Source organism: Candoia aspera, chromosome 4, assembly GCF_035149785.1.
Source record: "Candoia aspera isolate rCanAsp1 chromosome 4, rCanAsp1.hap2, whole genome shotgun sequence".
Lineage (NCBI taxonomy): Eukaryota > Metazoa > Chordata > Lepidosauria > Squamata > Boidae > Candoia > Candoia aspera.
In genome coordinates, this window is record NC_086156.1 from 97,362,236 (window position 1) to 97,379,534 (window position 17,299).

The 17,299-nt window shown below is 42.9% G+C and overlaps 1 protein-coding gene across 1 annotated transcript; it reads left to right on the top strand.

Annotated features, from left to right (window-relative positions):
- Positions 1-4,777: 4,777 nt before the first annotated feature.
- On the top strand, positions 4,778-14,035 carry PRODH2 (proline dehydrogenase 2). Its single transcript, XM_063303032.1, has 10 exons — positions 4,778-5,036; positions 5,786-5,979; positions 7,818-7,938; positions 9,694-9,777; positions 9,911-9,991; positions 10,560-10,706; positions 10,861-11,027; positions 11,945-12,055; positions 13,495-13,583; positions 13,693-14,035. The coding sequence occupies exons 1-10, from the start codon at positions 4,785-4,787 to the stop codon at positions 13,860-13,862; spliced, it is 1,416 nt and encodes a 471-aa protein (XP_063159102.1). The 5' UTR covers positions 4,778-4,784; the 3' UTR covers positions 13,863-14,035.
- The last annotated feature ends 3,264 nt before the right edge of the window (positions 14,036-17,299 follow it).

Here is a 17,299-nt window from a genome sequence, read left to right on the forward strand (position 1 = left end):
CCTCTTTTTAAATCACATTTACAAATTACACGGTACCCCCTCCCGCTTGGTCACAGATAGGGGTACACAATTTACTTCACAATTCTGGAAAGCATTTTTGAAGTTGATTGGCACCAAGCAGGCATTGTCCACTGCTTGGCACCCCCACACGGACGGCTCTATGGAAATCCTTAACTCCATCCTAGAGCAATTTTTGCGCTCCTTCATAAGCTACCAGCAAAATAATTGGGTAGACTTAGTCCCCTTTGCTGAGGTGGCATACAACAATGCAGTGCACCAGAGCACGGGCCACACCCCCTTCCGGGTACTCTATGGATGAGACGTCGTCCCGATCCCGGAGTTGCCACAGCCAGCTACCCCGCCTTGCTCCCCAGATGACTGGGCTGCTCAGCTAGCCAACGTTTGGCCAATCATTCAGCTGGCTCTCTCCGAAGCCCAAGCAACCTACAAGCATTATGCGGACAAACACAGGGCTGCGCAGCCAGACTTCAAAGTGGGAGATAAGGTCTACCTCTCCACTAAATTCATTAAGTCTCCGCAGCCCTCAAAGAAGTTAGCCCCCAAGTTGATTGGCCCTTTTCCAATAGTGGAAATAATCAACCCAGTAACTTTTAAGTTAGAATTGCCACACAACTTGAAACACATACACCCGGTGTTCCACTGTGCCTTACTGAAACCGGCTACCTCCTCAAAGTGGCATAACGAAACCCCCCCACCTCCTCCCATCATGATCGATGGGCAGCAGCACTTTGAAATAAAGGAGGTCCTAGATTCCCGAAGGCTACGGGGCACCCTTCAGTACCTGATCCGCTGGAGACATTTCCCCCACCCTGAGTGGGTGCATGCCCGGGATGTCTCAGCGCAATGGCTAGTCACACGCTTCCATGCAGCGTATCCTTCCAAACTGGCGCCTTGAAGTTTTTTTGGGGAGGCAGTATGTCATGTTCCCCGTTGTGATGTATACATACATCACAACGGGGAACATGCCTTTCCGGTGAAGGGGAGGGGGGAGGAAAGAATCAGTGCTAATCCCATAAGCACTGAAAGACAATACAGATAAAGGACAAAGGAGCCTTTGCCCTGACCCGGGAAGCCATCATCCTATCTCCCTGACATCTCTGCATTACCATGGGGGACACACTTGCTCCGGACACAGGAAGAGGACAGAGGTAATCAGCGCTAATCCCCCTGATCACCCATCGAGACTCCGGAACCACCCCCTGATCGCCCATCGAGACTCCGGGTTCACCGTCGGTCAGGACTTTGGGACAATGGGGGGTGGGGTAGGATCAGGTCCACACCGCGGGTATTTACCGGCTACCTCGCACGCCATGTGCTCATTCCCATCTTTCTCCGTGTCTGCATTCTATTCTTAATAAACCAGATATCCTTAGCCCTGGCTGGTGAGTCTGTGTTTTTTCTGAATAAGGCAACCATCACACCTATCCATTTTATCAAGTTGGCCCTAAAACCTTGGGAAAATGGTGAGTGTCTACATGATGAGTAAGACAGTAACCATTTTCCAAGGTTTTAGGGCCAACTTGATAAAATGGATAGGACAGCAAGGCTGTATTCAGAAAACATCTGCAATTTGTCATCATGTAGACATTCACCCTCTGCAAGTCCCTTGAAATTCACAGCCTTACGTTACTTGGGTGATAGTGGCTGATTCAGTAACAGCACAACAGCTTTGTGAGGGGGGGAGTCATCTGCTGGTAGAACTCAAAAGTCATCCAGTAACTTTCCTCGTTCATATGGGGATTTAAACTGGAATCTCTCCAGTCAAAGTCAACAGTCAAGAGTATTAGACTTCATCCACATTACTTTTTTAAGTACCACTAGTTTATTTATTCCACACACATGCTTGTACAGTGCAGAAAAAAAGTTGTGACAGGCTTTGTATTTCTATCATCTACTCCAAAGGGCCACTAACTTGCCTGTTGTCTCAGTTGCCTTTGCCACACCATACTAGCCATGCAAACACTAGGCCTTTCCAAGGCCTGCACTAACTGATCCTGGAGAAGATTGTGGGTCTATATTTCAGCCATTTATTTCTGATCATTTGTAACATTTTTGTATTGCTCTTTAACCAAGTTCTTCAGCAGTCACCAAACTTAGAATTCAATAAAACCCAAAATACATTCCCCAATAACATTTTTAAAAATTATCTATGTAATGTTACGAATGGCAAGTCAGCCAAGGCTGTTTAAAATACATTTTAAACCTTAAAAAGGAAAGGAAAGGATAATTAAAGCTAAAATAGCAAATGTGTTAAAATCATGTTACTAAAAACCTGAGGCTCCAATGACAGTATTCAACAGATGCCAAAAAACTTCTAGAACATCTGTGCAGAGTGACCTGCTTGGGACAATATGTTTTCTTAATGGACACCACCAAGAAAGCATCCTGTCATGGATACCACTTCACCTCTTGAGGGTGGAGGTGTCCGTTAAGAACACATTTCTTCCATTTTAGTTTAAAGGAAGAGAACATTTTTCTCCTAACCTTGGAAGGTAACTAAAACACTCGTCCACACAGTGGGATTACAATACCTGGACTCTTCAACCAACATGGGTATTACAGATTGAGAATTCTGTGAGCTGCAGCCGCAGCACACCTGGAGAAGAGATTTAGAAAACCCATCAATTACAAACTCAACATCTCACTAACTCTGAACTGCACTTAGCTGGTCTTTGAGAGATCTTGGAAGTCACAGCATTTAGCCATAGAGGAATATCAAAATCACACTCTCCGTTTTGTGTTGCCCCATTTTCAAGCAGGGCCTTCCAATTTTTCAAGTAATAGCACAGAAGGAATGGGGCGGGGTTGTATAATTTTATTGAAGATTTTTTTTAAAAGATAAAAACTAATTCAAACTAATATAAAAAATAAGAAATCAAAGAGAAAGCTAAAAGTACAAGAAAGGGGGGGGAAAGGTAAAAGAAAAATAGAAAAAAGATGCAAAGAAGTGGCTTCCCATTTCCTTTATAATTGTATAAATACAATTATAAATCTACCTCTTACTCTATGGTTACAACATAACTCTCTTCTTTCTGTATTCTGTCTAATCATCAAAACCATAAATTGTAAGTTCACTTTTTTATGTTTCATGCAAAAGGTCTGTAAGGGGTTTAGAGTCAGCAATAAACATAAATATTGTCTTTTCTCTGATCAAAGAAATCAATTTAGCCATCTTAGCAAGTTCCATCATCTTCACCAACCATTCCTCCATTGTGGGTAATGCCGAATCTTTCCATCTTTGGGTATACAATAATCTCACTGCCGTTATCATATACAAAACAAAGTTCCAAGACTTTTCCAACTGTTTGTCCATCAATCCCAAAAGAAAATCTCTGGTTTCAACTGTATATTAATCTTTAAAATCCTCCACAGAGAGAGTTGATAAAAGAGCAAAGGTGTAAGATGAAGGGATTTGGAGATGTAGTGATCGGATTCTTTAGGGATGTTCAGACCCAAACCTATTAAGATTTATCTGTGGTAGAAGTGAGCATCCCAGAAGTATAGACTCCAGTACTAATTATTGCAAAAGACATCATCTTTTTAAAAGGGAGTGAGGTGTCAGGGCACTGAACAAAGCAAAGCTGTTAGAGAAATAGAGATGCATAAACATCCATATTTGTAAGGACAGGGAAGACTTACAAAGCAAATTATCTTAGAGGTAGCATCTCTCTGCTTGCAGCTAGCCTTTCCCAACCTGGTTCTCAAAAAAATGTTTTGCCCAGCAATTCTGTTGAATATTAGTGAGCAAAACATTTTGAATTCAAACATTTTGTGTTCTGAGTGCAAAGCAACTCTTTTGATCTTACTAGAAGTGTTCTGAGCTTGAAACAGGGTCTGGACAATTCAAAAATGGTCAGAACAGAACACTTCCAGCAAGGTCAAAGCAAGCTGTTTCAAACTCAAAACAGCTCTTTCAGGTTCAAAACATATTCAGTTTTAAATGGTTGTGTGTACATGACAGTTTCAGTTTTGGTTTGCATGGATAATTGGCAAAATGAGATAAATAGAAATTGTGCACTGCAAAAAGTACCTGAGCACTCCTCCCAGCTGGCTAGAGATGCTGACACTAGTTCTCATCTGCCATATTTGGAGGGACACCAGTTTGGGGGCATCTGTTATGGAAATTAAGGGAACTAAGGTACAGCACAGAATCCAAAATGTGTGGGGTTCAAGTCAGTGTAAGGAGAACAAATGGAACCTAGTAATAATACTAATAAATGTGTGAGGACCAACACATAAGGAGTGATTTCAATTCTTAGCAGCCCTGGTAACCTAGCTAATGGTGAGAAATGCTCTGGAATATAGTTCGGCTATATCTGGAGGAACATCAGTGCCCACTTCTGTTCTAAAGAAACTAGAATCTTACAGGATGGAGCAGCCTTCCCTAATCTGTGGCCTTCAGATGTTTTGGTCTTCACCTTCCATAGTCTCCCAGCTAACATAATGGCTGGGAATTATAGAAATTGAAATTGAACAGACCTGGAAACTACCAGATTGCAGAAAAGAATAGAATAAGCCAATGAGTTCGAAATGCCAGGAATCTTGATGTTAATGAATGACTTCTTGTTGGCAGGTTTTCTGCCCTAGTGAATTGCTTCCCATCTACCCCCAATAATCTGCTGAAGCTGCACCTTACTGGCCTGTACTTGCACTCTTTCCTCCACCCTCCCCATCTTTCAAGCTTGCTCCCATGCACAATGGGACAGACGCCAGATGCTACATTCTCAGAGGTGGCACTGTGACCTTCAGACCGAGCTGGTGGCATGCTGCATTGTGGGGTTCGTTTCTTGCACCGGAGGGTAGTAACCCACTGGGCCCCCCAGGTGGCAACCCAGAAATCCTCATCTTCCAAACCAGCCCCCCAAACTGCTTCAGAGAAACCCCAGTCTTCTTATAGTTCACTAAACCTGGATGATGGGAAGGTTTTCCGCCTCAAGAGCAAATGGGAACTCACTCGTGGACTGCTGGTCTTCTTTCTCTGCTCTTCTCCATGGCTGGTGCAGAAAGCACCTAAGGTGAGACTTTGACTCCTAATATAACCTACAACCCATTTCTTCTCAATCATCATCTCTGATCTTGGGTTTCCATGATGTTCGGTTGGAAGTATGTGCCAGAGAGTAATTTTAATGATCTCATGAGAAGGTCATTTTAAATGATGAATGTGTATCTTAATTTATTAAGTTTTGGGAGCCTCCTTCTAATATCTTCATGCTGACCCTGGAAGTTGCCCCAATAACTTAACCTGACTGCACTATTGATTGGACAGGTGATAAGAGTTTTTAGAATAAATCATGGACTAATTTATGCAAAATAAGTCTTATGGCACTCGCACAAATGATTAAAGATAGTTTTGATATCTTGTATAGATTGCAGGTTAATAGGTGGTTTTGTGGTGTAAAGATTGACAGATGGCAATTGGGCACATTGTTTTGGTGGACTAAAGTCCATTGTCTCAGATACATGAATTGTATTCTTATTGGAAGAAATAATCTGTAGTAATTAATTTGTTAACTTTTAATCTATAGTTAATCTGTTAATTTTTTAGGTATCTCAAGATGGACTACCATATTGAGACTACAAAAATCCAGATAATTACTAGATGGTGGGAAAGGGATACAGAAAACTCTCTTTGTTTCCATGTAGTGGTCATCTGCATTTTTTCTGACCAAATCTGGTAGTCCTACTCAAGATTCTCTTTCCAAGTAAATACAGCTTCCCATCTGGAAATTGCCCACATATCCGATATTTTTCTTTGCCCTCAAAGCTCCTTTCCCTCACTCGACGCATTCTGGGGCGACGTCTCTGGAGCTCTGCGCTTCGTCTTACATTGTATGGGCAATTTGTGGCTGGTGAGACCCACAAAGAGATCAAAGAAACACTGCAACGACTCCAACATTTGGGGGTCCGGCCTCTCCTTGCTGTCCCCATAGAGGAAGATGTAGGAGAGGAAAAAGAAGGGTGAGTATAGGTGAATGAAGGGCTGGTAGATAGTCTAGCAGCAGAGGAGTTTTTGCACAGATGGAAAAAGTGCAAGACAGTGGTCTGACACATCTGCCAATGCTTGACCAGATGACCACTGAATCTTATTTCAACTTTATTACAGGATATGCTTCTCACTACACCTGAGGTTTATATAGCTTTGGGAGATAAATAACAACTGAAGTGGTACACAGAGTTCTATTCATTTTGCTTTTATCAGCATATGTTACTTGAGACAGCCATCTTACCCTGCCTAACAGTGGAGGTGATCCTGGAGAAAATTGGAGGACAGAGAGATGGTGTCTGGGAGGGTATAAATTTTCAGAATGAGAGTAAATTAAGGGACTAGGAGAATATTTTATGTGATCCTAAATGTGGATTTATTTTAGAATCTTTGGGATTATGTTTTGGTCATGGGAAGAGTATCCACGGCAGCTAGGAATTTTTGCAGGCTATGACAGGCATAGCATTTTGACTAAAGTTGCTAAAAGTTGTGCTCATGGATGCATTAACCTTGCCTGTATCCCCCCCCTAATTTAAGTGTATAATAACTATTCTACTAAGAGTGAATTTCAATCCCAGTATTACAACCTTCTTCAAACATTATCAGTCATCATCTCCTGGATCTGCTAGCTGGGAGATGTTGCCAGACGTTTTCCAACCCATCTGGTGGGCATTGGAGTGGGGGAAGGTCGCTTTACAACAAATTAGCTAGCTGGCAGTTTGTGGCTTGCAAATCAATGAGGGGGTGTGTTACAGAGATATGGAGAGCTCACACATCTGCTGAAAAGGTGAAAAGAGTCACACAAGTTTACAGCTTAAGAAGGGAAACATGATTCATACATCCTCTTCCGATGTTTCCAGTATGTATTAAGACAATACAAAGCTATCTACAGCCCTGGCTTTGGGTTTGAGGAAGTGGTTATCAGGTGTTAAGGGTAGTTTCTCACACTTTAACTGCAGCAAGATTTGATATAATACATGGAACCCTGGAAAAAAGTTTTAAGTGAGAAGAGGAAGTGATTTTGCTGAGTCCACTGAAAAGAAGGTCCACCTAGCCACGATGGCCAGCCAAGTAAAGTCTGTCTTTTGGGCAGAAATACCCTAGTCTTCCTCCAGCAATTGGAATTTTGCTGGGAGCTTGGAGGCTCTGTTGAATTTTCCTGGTTACGTGTTACTCACAGTCTGATCCTCCATTAATTAACATAAAGCCCTCTGAGATCACCACTATCATCATATGCCAGGTTTCCCCAACCGGCTTCCCTCTCAAGGTCTGAGGGCCCCATCTCCAGAATTCCTCGCCAGCATTTCCTCAAGGAGAGCCTGGTTGAGGCATTAGGCGAGAAACCAGGAGACCGTGAGTTCTAGTCCTGCCTTAGGCATGAAGCCAACCGTGTGACCTTGGGTCAGTCACTCTCTCTCAGCCCATCTTGCAAAATAACTGCAGGGACTTGTCCAGGCAATCACCAGAAGTCTTTTGACTTGACTTGAAGGCACCTAAATAAATAAATAACTATCCCCAAGATGGCACTCTCCCGGTGGTGATGGGACCACAGCTCCCAGAATGTCAGCCAACAGGGCATGCATGCTGGAAATTCTGGGGACCTACTGTTTTGACCCATTGGAAAGATGCCATTATTCCACAGCTACTAAACATACCATCACACTCTAGCATGACAAACATATGGAACTGAATCCAAAGGGAAGGGTGGCATCACATAGATAAAAACTGATGAGCAATCAACAAGTCCTTCAGAAGTACTGAAACCCAAATATGAAAGGGTTCCAATGCCATCCTTCTGCTCTCTCCTCACCAGGGAAGGGTGGTATGACAAGAATGCCCAATCCATGATTACCTGCCTGGATCTCTCAGTGGGGGGTGCTCCCAATCCCATGATGCAACTGAAGGTGACGGCACTGATGGCAGCTGAACTCTGTGTGAGTACTGTGGGATGGCGTCAAGCAGTAACTGTTGGGAGCAAGAAGTTAGTTTATATTTGAGGACAATATTAACACAACCTAATTAGTTGTGCCGTGTGAACAACCAAACCCAAGCAGTTGGCATTACCTTGTTCTCCTCCCTCCAGGAAAATGACCGGAAATGAAAGAAAAGCTGAAAATACAAGATTCTCCATTGCAGCACTCACAGCTAAGGCTTGCCAGCCTGGAACTTGCCTCCCAAACATGGATTGGCTGATGTTGCCAATTTAGCCACGCCTGCTGTGGCCTGGTTGGCCAGGAAGGCACTATCATTATCATGGAGCCTAGACACTGCTCTTGTAGTGCAAGGGCTCATGGGATACTAGGTACTTCTTTAAAGAAGTGGATGGGGACATGGTATTCCCCCTAACTGTGCTCTTTGACTCAGTTACTGTACCACCAGAAAGGAGATTTAACAGGATTAGCAGCTAAATGGGTTAAGCATGTTACGGGAATGGTGTCTGTATCTCTGTTCATTCTCCTAACTAACTCAAAACAAAACATAATCTGCAAAATACAATTAACAAATACCCTGCCCTCCCATTTCTACTATAAACTATAAACTATGAACTTTATTTCTACAATAAAGTTGCGAAGTCACCACATGATGCAGCATGCTTATTTTGCTAATGATAGATATGTACGTAGCTTTGCCTAGAATGGAGGACTCTGGGTAAAATAAGACCCACCTTGTGCATGGAATAGAATGATGCTAGACTGCCACTTTGCACTGCAAGTGAAGAATGCAATCTCTGAAAGTTCATGAAAGAATTTTTTTTTCCTGGTCAAACTAAATTCAGACAGAACTTCAGAAAAAAAAGCCCTGTTCTAGCTCAATCCACAGTACATGTAGTCCTCGCTTAGTGACCACATTTGAGACTGGCAACTCTGTCACTAAATGATGTGGATGCTAAGCCAAACATCACATGATCACGACAGACTTATGACATCACTTCTGATTTGGTCGTTAAGCAAGTCACAATGGGTCATTAAGTAAGACATCATGTGACCACGGCTTGCAATTTTGCTGCCGACTTCTCCATTCACTCTGCTTATCAGAAGTCAGCGGTAAAGTGCCTGAATGTTGATCACATAACCATGGAGATGCTGCAATAGTTGTAAATGTGAGGACTGGTCGTAAAGTTACTTTTTCAATGCCATTGTGACCTTGAATGGTCGCTAAACAGGGCAGTTGTCAAGCAAGGTCTACCTGTAATCCAAAACAGCCAATCATCTTTAGCAACTACCTCAGACAGCGACCTTTCGCAAACACGGTGGTAATAAACAGTAGTAAACGGTAGTAAAAAAAGTCTTTTCCAACCACTTACACCCAAATTTCTCCGCCTAACAACAACACACGCCAGAGAGTAATGCTGGTGCTGCTGCACAAGAGAACTTTATCTAAATGAGACAGCAGAAGCCAGCAATCTTCGCAGCATCTCTCAGTCTCATGGTTCACTTAGTGAGCATTTCGCTTAGTGATCATTTGGCTGGAACGAATTGCAGTCACTAAACAAGGAGAGGCTGTAAGCGTGCTAGATTTCTGCTTACAGGGAAGGTCTAGCATAAGTGGAAAATCTGCAAAGCTATGACACTCCCTTGGGTCTAAAAAAGTGCAGCCAGCCTTCTGATTCCTAATTCTGCAGTTTGGGATGAGAATGAGGACACATACTCTGATTTTATTTGGGATACATTTATTTTCTCTCTCCACAGAAAACAATTACCCTGTGTTTACAAGAGAAGGAGGGAATGTCAGACTTCAGCATAGAAAGAGTTGTGGCCGTCATGACAGGACACGTGAGCAGATTCCCTTTTACCTTCTCTCTTTCTGCTTCCGTGTTTGCTTTGATTCTACCCTTTTCACTCACTCTATGGAGAATGATTTGTTTTTTAAATGTATGTGTTGTCTGTCCTCTTCCCTTACCACCAGAAAGTGTCCTTCAGCTGCTTGACCCAAGAAGAAAACCAGCATTTCCAAAAATCACTGAGGCGGCTGAATTCTGTAGCACAGGTACCAAACTAACTGAAGTTTCCCATGTGACTTTTACATTGGTTTAGGCAGTGAAATGAAAATAAAACTTGTTCTGGCAACAATGTTAAAGCTTGAATTTCTGTCCCAAGTTATAACCTATGTCAGCTTTTCTCAACCTTTGACCCTGGAGGAACCCTTGAAATATATTTCAGGCCTTGGGGAACCCCTGCATATTCAGGCTCAAATAGAGGAGAGAAGTTACAAAATTATTATATTTGTTTCATGGGTAGGCCTGTATGTATGCCATAACAGTGTTCTTAAACTAAAAATAAAGAATGAAGCTTACCTCTTTAATGTGAAGTTGTAATGCTCCACATCTCTATAGTTGGGGGAAAGTGCCTTACAGATGTCTGTACCACTGCTGGATTTGGAGAAGGGACTTTGAGGAATCTGTAGTTGTTGACTGTAGTATATTCTTAAATCTCAGTGGTTTCTGGAGGACTGAATGGAACTAAGTAAAATCTTCAGCAACCCAAGTACCTGAAGGCTAGATCATCCCTAACCTGTCTTCTTGATGAATCATGTCGCCTATCTTCTCCCCATATAGTATGCTGTACAAAAAGGAGTCCGTGTTCTGGTAGATGCAGAATACACTTATATCAACCCTGCCCTGACACTAGTCACCATGACAATGATGGCTACTTGGAACACCCAACAGCCATGGATTTGGAACACATATCAAGCATATCTCAAGGTGGGTCTTCATTCCTAGAGTCCCCTCTCATATTTTATTCATCACACTTCCTGGGAATCAAAAAAAAAATCCACTCTAACCATAACAACTGAGGGGACTCTCTTAATATTCCATAGCAGTTGTTTTGTTGTTGACTAGTTTTGTTTTCTTCCAGGACACTTTGGAGCGCCTGAAACAGGATGTGGCCCTTGCAGAACGCTTGGGTGTCAGTTTTGGAGTGAAGCTGGTCCGGGGGGCTTATCTGAACAAAGAACGGAAACTGGCAAAGGAAAAAGGGTACCCTGATCCTGTACAGCCCAGCTGGGAGGCTACCAATGAAAGGTGAGGACTTTTTCAACAGAACTGTTGTTCCGTTTGGAAGGCCCTGAATATGACACGGGGAAAGCTTAGTCCTCCTCATTCAAGTCTTTCTTTACTGGTACTGATGTATAGCCACAGCTGCATCACTCATGACCAAGAGACCAAGGTATTGCAGATTTTGGTACCATGAGATTGGTAGAGATGAATAAAACCTCAGGTGGACATCCCCAGAACAATCCAATGGCTTAGTGGCTGGGACCTTTGAAAGACTACCTCAAAAATGAAAAACAACTATTGATAACTGGGTAGAAGTCTGTGACATTGGTTGTGGATGGATGAGAAGGAAGAAAGAAAGCAGTATAGAATAAAAGGACAGGAAGAATCCTCTTACTATCTGGATTATTATCTCTTTTATTATTGTTGTTGTTATCTTGTTATCTGTTGTTCATATGGAGTTGTGGAGAATAAGGAAGATGACCTTGATGGACTTAGGCAGAAGCTGTTGCCTAAGCAAAAGGGGCTGAAACATTTTTTAAATCCAGAACATCCAGATAACATTTGGAAGCGTCTCAGACAGACTCCTCCCTAATTCACTAAACTATAAGGAGGAGGAGGAGGAGGAGGTACAGCATAATCAGACTTGCAAGATTCTGATATTATAGCCAATCTCAATAAAAGTCATTTCAGCCTTCCTGAGGAGTTGATTTCACAGTCTGGTCCACCTAGTGGGACTGACAGGAGTGCCTATTTTAATATATCCACAGGCATTAAATTAAAAACAGCCTATTGGCATGAAAGCCGCTGTGGAAAAGTAGCAAAGGAGGAAAACTCAGAAGAGCCTACAAACTGTAACTTTGTGCTGCTGTGTGCTACTTGTAAGCTTTCTGTGGGGAATCTCCTTCCGCAGTAATGCCCCTTCCCTTTTCCTTGGCAAACAGTTACCGGCATTGTCTGGATTTTGGCTTGGACCAAGTATCTCAAGTCAAGGGAAGATTTGAGATGATTGTGGCCACACACAATGAAGACTCTGTGACGCATGCTGTGCAAAGGTATAGTAGGTGCAAAAGGGGTGAGGAGGGACTGAGTAATAAAACCTCCACTAAAATGTTGCATGATTTTGTGAACAAATCCCTACCACCTCCTTAAATGCTCTCCAGGTTACACATAGAAGGTGCAACCTAAAAACCTGCCACCTGAAAGCCCAGAAGGAAGAAACTATAAGGCAATAAGCTGGGAACCTTGCAAACTTTCATTTAGATCAGTGTTTCCCAAGCTGGGTACCTTCCAGATATGTAAACTTCAACTTTGAGCATTTAGTCAATAGTGACATTGCTGAGAATTCTGGGAGTTGGTCTCTACAGCTGAAGGCCGAGAAGGTTGGGAAACACTGGTTTAGATAAAAGGTCTTCCATACCTTCTCTCTATGGAACATGTAAAGGAAAAGCAGACAACACTTCGCGCCAGAGGGCACAGGTTGGTTGGGTTTTTTTAAGGAGAAACCTAGGGACTGCAAGAAAGGGTCTGGCAACCCCTATCTGTCCACTCTTGGGGCAGGGGAACAGAACTGTTTTACCTTGCTCCAGGGCAGTGTTTCTCAACCTTAGCAACTTGAAGATGTGTGGACTTCAACTTCCAGAATTCTGGGAGTTGAAGTCCACACATCTTCAAGTTGCTAAAGTTGAGAAACACTCCTGTAGGGAGACACTGCTACTTTTGTGACTCAGCCAGCAGCATTACAATCTTCATCCATGTCTCAGACTTCATATGCAGTTGACCAACACACTTCATGCTCAAGAGATGGCATGTTTTCCATTTTAACACAACTGGGAAGGAAAGGTCAAAATGACTGGAGGCCTAGAAAAATTAGTGCACAAGTATAGGCAAATGTTCATTTGTTTTCCCCAAAGTTGTGGGAGATTAGATATAAAGGGGCAAAAAAATGAAACTGATATTTTTGGGTAAGTGATTTGCATAAAGCAGAGCAGTGGGGAGGGGCGGCTAGCCCCCCCCCCCCGATTTTGTTGAGTCACAATTCACAGAATCTCTCACCTTTGGCCATGCTGGCTGAGCTACTGGGAGTTGACGTTCAGGAACATGAGGACCAGTTTGGTGTAGTGGTTAAAGTGCTGGCCTAGAAACCAGAGACTGTGAGTTCTAGGCCTCTCTTAGGCATGAAAGCCTGCTGGGTGACTTTGGGCCAGTCACTCTCTGCCCAACCCACCTCACAGGGTTGTTGTTGTGGGAAAAATAGGAGACAAGAATATTAGGTATGTAAGCTGCCTTGAGTTATATATGAAACAGGCAGGATGATGATGATGATGATGATGATGATGATATCTGGAAAATGTTAGGATGCCCATCACCTTGATGAACACCTGCCAATGAACTCATGCTTAAGCTGGAATTGTCTTCTAGCTTACAGTTGATGCTTTCCACTCTGTATTAAATTTATGCCTGTTGCTGTCTGTGTTTATTTTATCCATTTAAGGATGTCAGAGCTGGGCATCAACAAAAATACTGGATCAATTAGCTTTGGGCAGCTGCTGGGCATGTGTGACCAGGTTTCCTTGGCACTAGGTGAGTCTTGTCCCAAGCTCTTCATGACTCTTTCCCACTTTCTCCCTTCTTCCTGTAATATATTCACCTCCTTTCTCTTATCTGGTTTTTATTCTCTGGCCAAGTGTAGGTCAAGCAGGTTATGCCATCTACAAATCTATCCCGTATGGATCTGTGGAAGAGGTTATCCCTTACCTGATCCGGCGTGCTCATGAGAACCAGAGTGTGTTACTCGGGATCCGAAAAGAGCGAGATCTGCTTCGCATGGAGCTGTGGAGGCGGATTTTAAGGCAGCCTTGATGGAATTTACATTTATTAAAGACCATCCCATTTTTTCCAGAATCATAGGTGCTTCCAGATCAGGATCTAACAGGAGGTCTAGATATTATTGTATTACATTTGTTAAACCTCCTGTGCTTTCCTACTGGGGCTTCCACTATCACAGGAGATCCATTAAAAAGGGAAAGATGGAATAGGTACCTAGTATTTTATTCATTGTCAGCGTTGGTCTATTCCTGGTTATCTCAAGCTTTCTTAAGTGCAGTTATTTAATAATAGTCTAAACTATTGGGTTTTGGAAAGCCTTGATGACCTACTCCAAATCCCAGTTGGGTTTCAGTAGGTTAGCTTATATCATCTTGGCTTTTTAGCTCCTTTCGTGTTTTCTTTCTCAAAAGAATTTTCAGTAATGGCTGAAGGCTGTTGCTTATAGCCAGGTTAAACTGCTATCTATCAGTCCTTAAACTGGCAGGAAACTAAACCAGCATAGAATTTGCCAACCCTTTGCTGATCCTTATTCTTCCACAGGCATGATGCTACCAAATGGTGGTGCCTTTATTTATCATATACAGGACTCCTTAAAAGGGGGATTGATGGGTACCCCAGCTTTGTTTCCCATCAACCAAACAGCAGGAAAACATCTACCAATCACTCTTCTTAATGTGAGTTTGTGCTGGGGATGACCTGGGTTTGGATGGATGGCAGGACCAGAAGGCTTTGTCAAAACTCACTCCTAGATTTGCCAAGCTCTAGAATCTCCTGGAAGACTGATTTTTTTTTAACATAGGAATATTAATTTCCTGTTCTTTAACTGGCATTACCCTCTATGTCCACATTGGATTGGACTGCAAGAGAGACTGGACATCTAGTTTGTTGGAGTAGACTTGCCAGCTGGGAATGAGGCTTGTGCCTGTGTGTTTTTGCCATAAGATGATCAGTCTTCCAGGAGAATTATAGTAGTATAATAATTCTATAGCCAAAGAAAGGTTCTTGCTGATCAGTCATTAGAACATGTAAGGCATGATGTAGGAAGAGGTTGTCAAACTGCATGCCAAATCCATCCCAGTTGAGAGATTGGGTTTTGTTTTGTTGTTCAGACTTGACATGGACTATTGTCCTCCCAGGAGACTGATAGTTGTATGGCAAAAAGTTAAAATCAAATCAAATCAAATCCATTTGACTGGCCAGTGGGACATAGAATGGGCCTGGAATGAAACTGGACAGACCACTCCTCCTACCATGATCTGCCCCACTGCTAGTTGTTTTTCCAACCAATTGATGATGCTGGAAGGGCGGGAAGGAAGCCAGGAAATCCACCAATCATTGTGCTGAAACTGTCCTCCATTAAATCTGTAGGGACAGCACCACTCCTCAGCCTTGTTGCTGAGGCACAATAAAGCTTGGCCATGGGAGCAGCACAAATTGTGATAATGTGTTTTTCTGCTGACTCAAGGACAGGAAGACTAAATATTAATGAGATAGGGAGGAAATGCCCTAAGTTTCCCTGGTTAAGTGCCAATCCAGCAAGAAATAAAAACCAGCAGGAACTGAGTCCTTCATTTTATAAAATCCTCCCAAAACTTAGAGAGAGCAAATCTGCATTGACAGAATCTAGCCTCTGAAAACACTGGTGTATCCTGAGAATTAGGCCCTTTTTTGCTTCCTTTAAATCAGTGTTTTTGAAACTTGGCAACTTTAAGATGTGTGGACTTCAACTCTCAGAATTCCCCAGCCAGCATGATTTAGGAGTATATGCGCATTTAAGTAAGCGGAAAAAGAGGTAAATTGCAATAAAATCCTCACCCTTTTCCTGGCCAAGGGTTCTACCTGGGCATGGCATTCAACTCTGGAGTCCTTGGGTAAATTTCAGTACCCCATACTTTTGAATAGGATTGTATACTAAGCTGATGCAACCCAGCTGCATGTTTTCTTCTTAACAATCACTATCTACAAGATATGATTATCTATCTTAGACATATAAACTCTATGATGGCCATTCATTGCTTGCACAGAGATGGAAACAGCCCACTTGCAATCATTCTGCAATCATCCATTTCCCCCTCCCAAGAACAACATTTAGGTTGGCTTCCAGGTGAATTTTTAATTGCCAGTGACACAACCAAGGTCACAGCCTGATCGGATGTGCTACAGGAAGCAATCCGCAAGAGAGAGAGGGAGGAAATAATTTGCCTGATCGTCCTGATCTCCCCATTTTCCCAAATTCCAAAACTTTCCATAAGTTTTACCGTCTACTACAGGATGCACATTGTATCATTTGGGAGAGTGGAATTTGTCAAGAAAACTTTTGTTCCCTTGTCTTCTTGATCCTACGGCTGATTCCTCATTTTATATCTGCTTTTTCTTTTCTTTTTGCTCTGAGAATGAAGCAATGATAGCTGCCATCTGATTCTTGCAGTTTCCCAGGCCACCTTATGCAGTTGCAGCGAAGACTTAACATGTTTGTATGTTTGTCACCAACTCCTTTCAGCTGCTTCCCAACTGGCATGAATTGCAGCTTAAATGTGTGCTGACCTGTTTAAGCAAGGCAGAACTGCAGGCAGAATGGAGGGGGAAGAAACACTGGAGCTGTGGCTTTATGTAATGGGCTTAATGAAGTTCATGTATTAGCAAACTGGACTGCCACACAGGCAGGCAGCACTAAACTGGATTAAAACCAGCTGTCCTGCTAAAAGTGGTTAAAGGCAATCAGGGCAAATGGGATTTTCTCTTGCCGGTGGGCTACAATGGAAAACAGTTTGCAGAGTAGGAAGAATGGGGTGCCACAGCAGTATTGAAATTAGGTTGGCCATGTCCCTTTTCCTTTTCTGAAAACCCCTAGCTCTTTTTTTAGAGATAAGGGGAGATATAGAGAAGAGTTGAGTGTAGGCCTTGAAGATGTCATTGAGAAATCCTCCCTTGCTTTTCATGAGCATCCCTCATAATCTGAGAGTGGAGTGATGACCAAGCTCAAAAGCAAGTATTTAGGAGCATAATTGAATCTCTACGGCAGTGTTTCTCAACCTTGGCAGCTTGAAGATGTGTGGACTTCAACTCCCAGAATTCCCCAGCCAGCACTGCTGGCTGGGGAAGTCTAGGAATTGAAGTCCACACATCTTCAAGCTGCCAAGGTTGAGAAACACTGCTCTAGGGACAGGAAATACCTTGGCTTGCCCTTGATATTATCAGCTTTTCTTCTGGGCCTCCGCTGTGATTCATTCAGGACTGGCAGCAGCTGTTTTGGTTCCCAAATCTCTTAATCTGCAAAAGGTTATTGGTGGAAGCCAGCCAGCCTGGAGTTGTAATTCTTGGAACAGGCTGGGTCAACCAAGAAGCTGGGCACCTCAGCCGGCCCACGTGCCTTTCCTGGGCAGTGACACTCAAATACAGGTGCTCCAGTTCTCAGCACAGCTTTTCCAAAGTTTCCATATTTTTCAAGTACAGGAGCTGCCAGTTTGCCA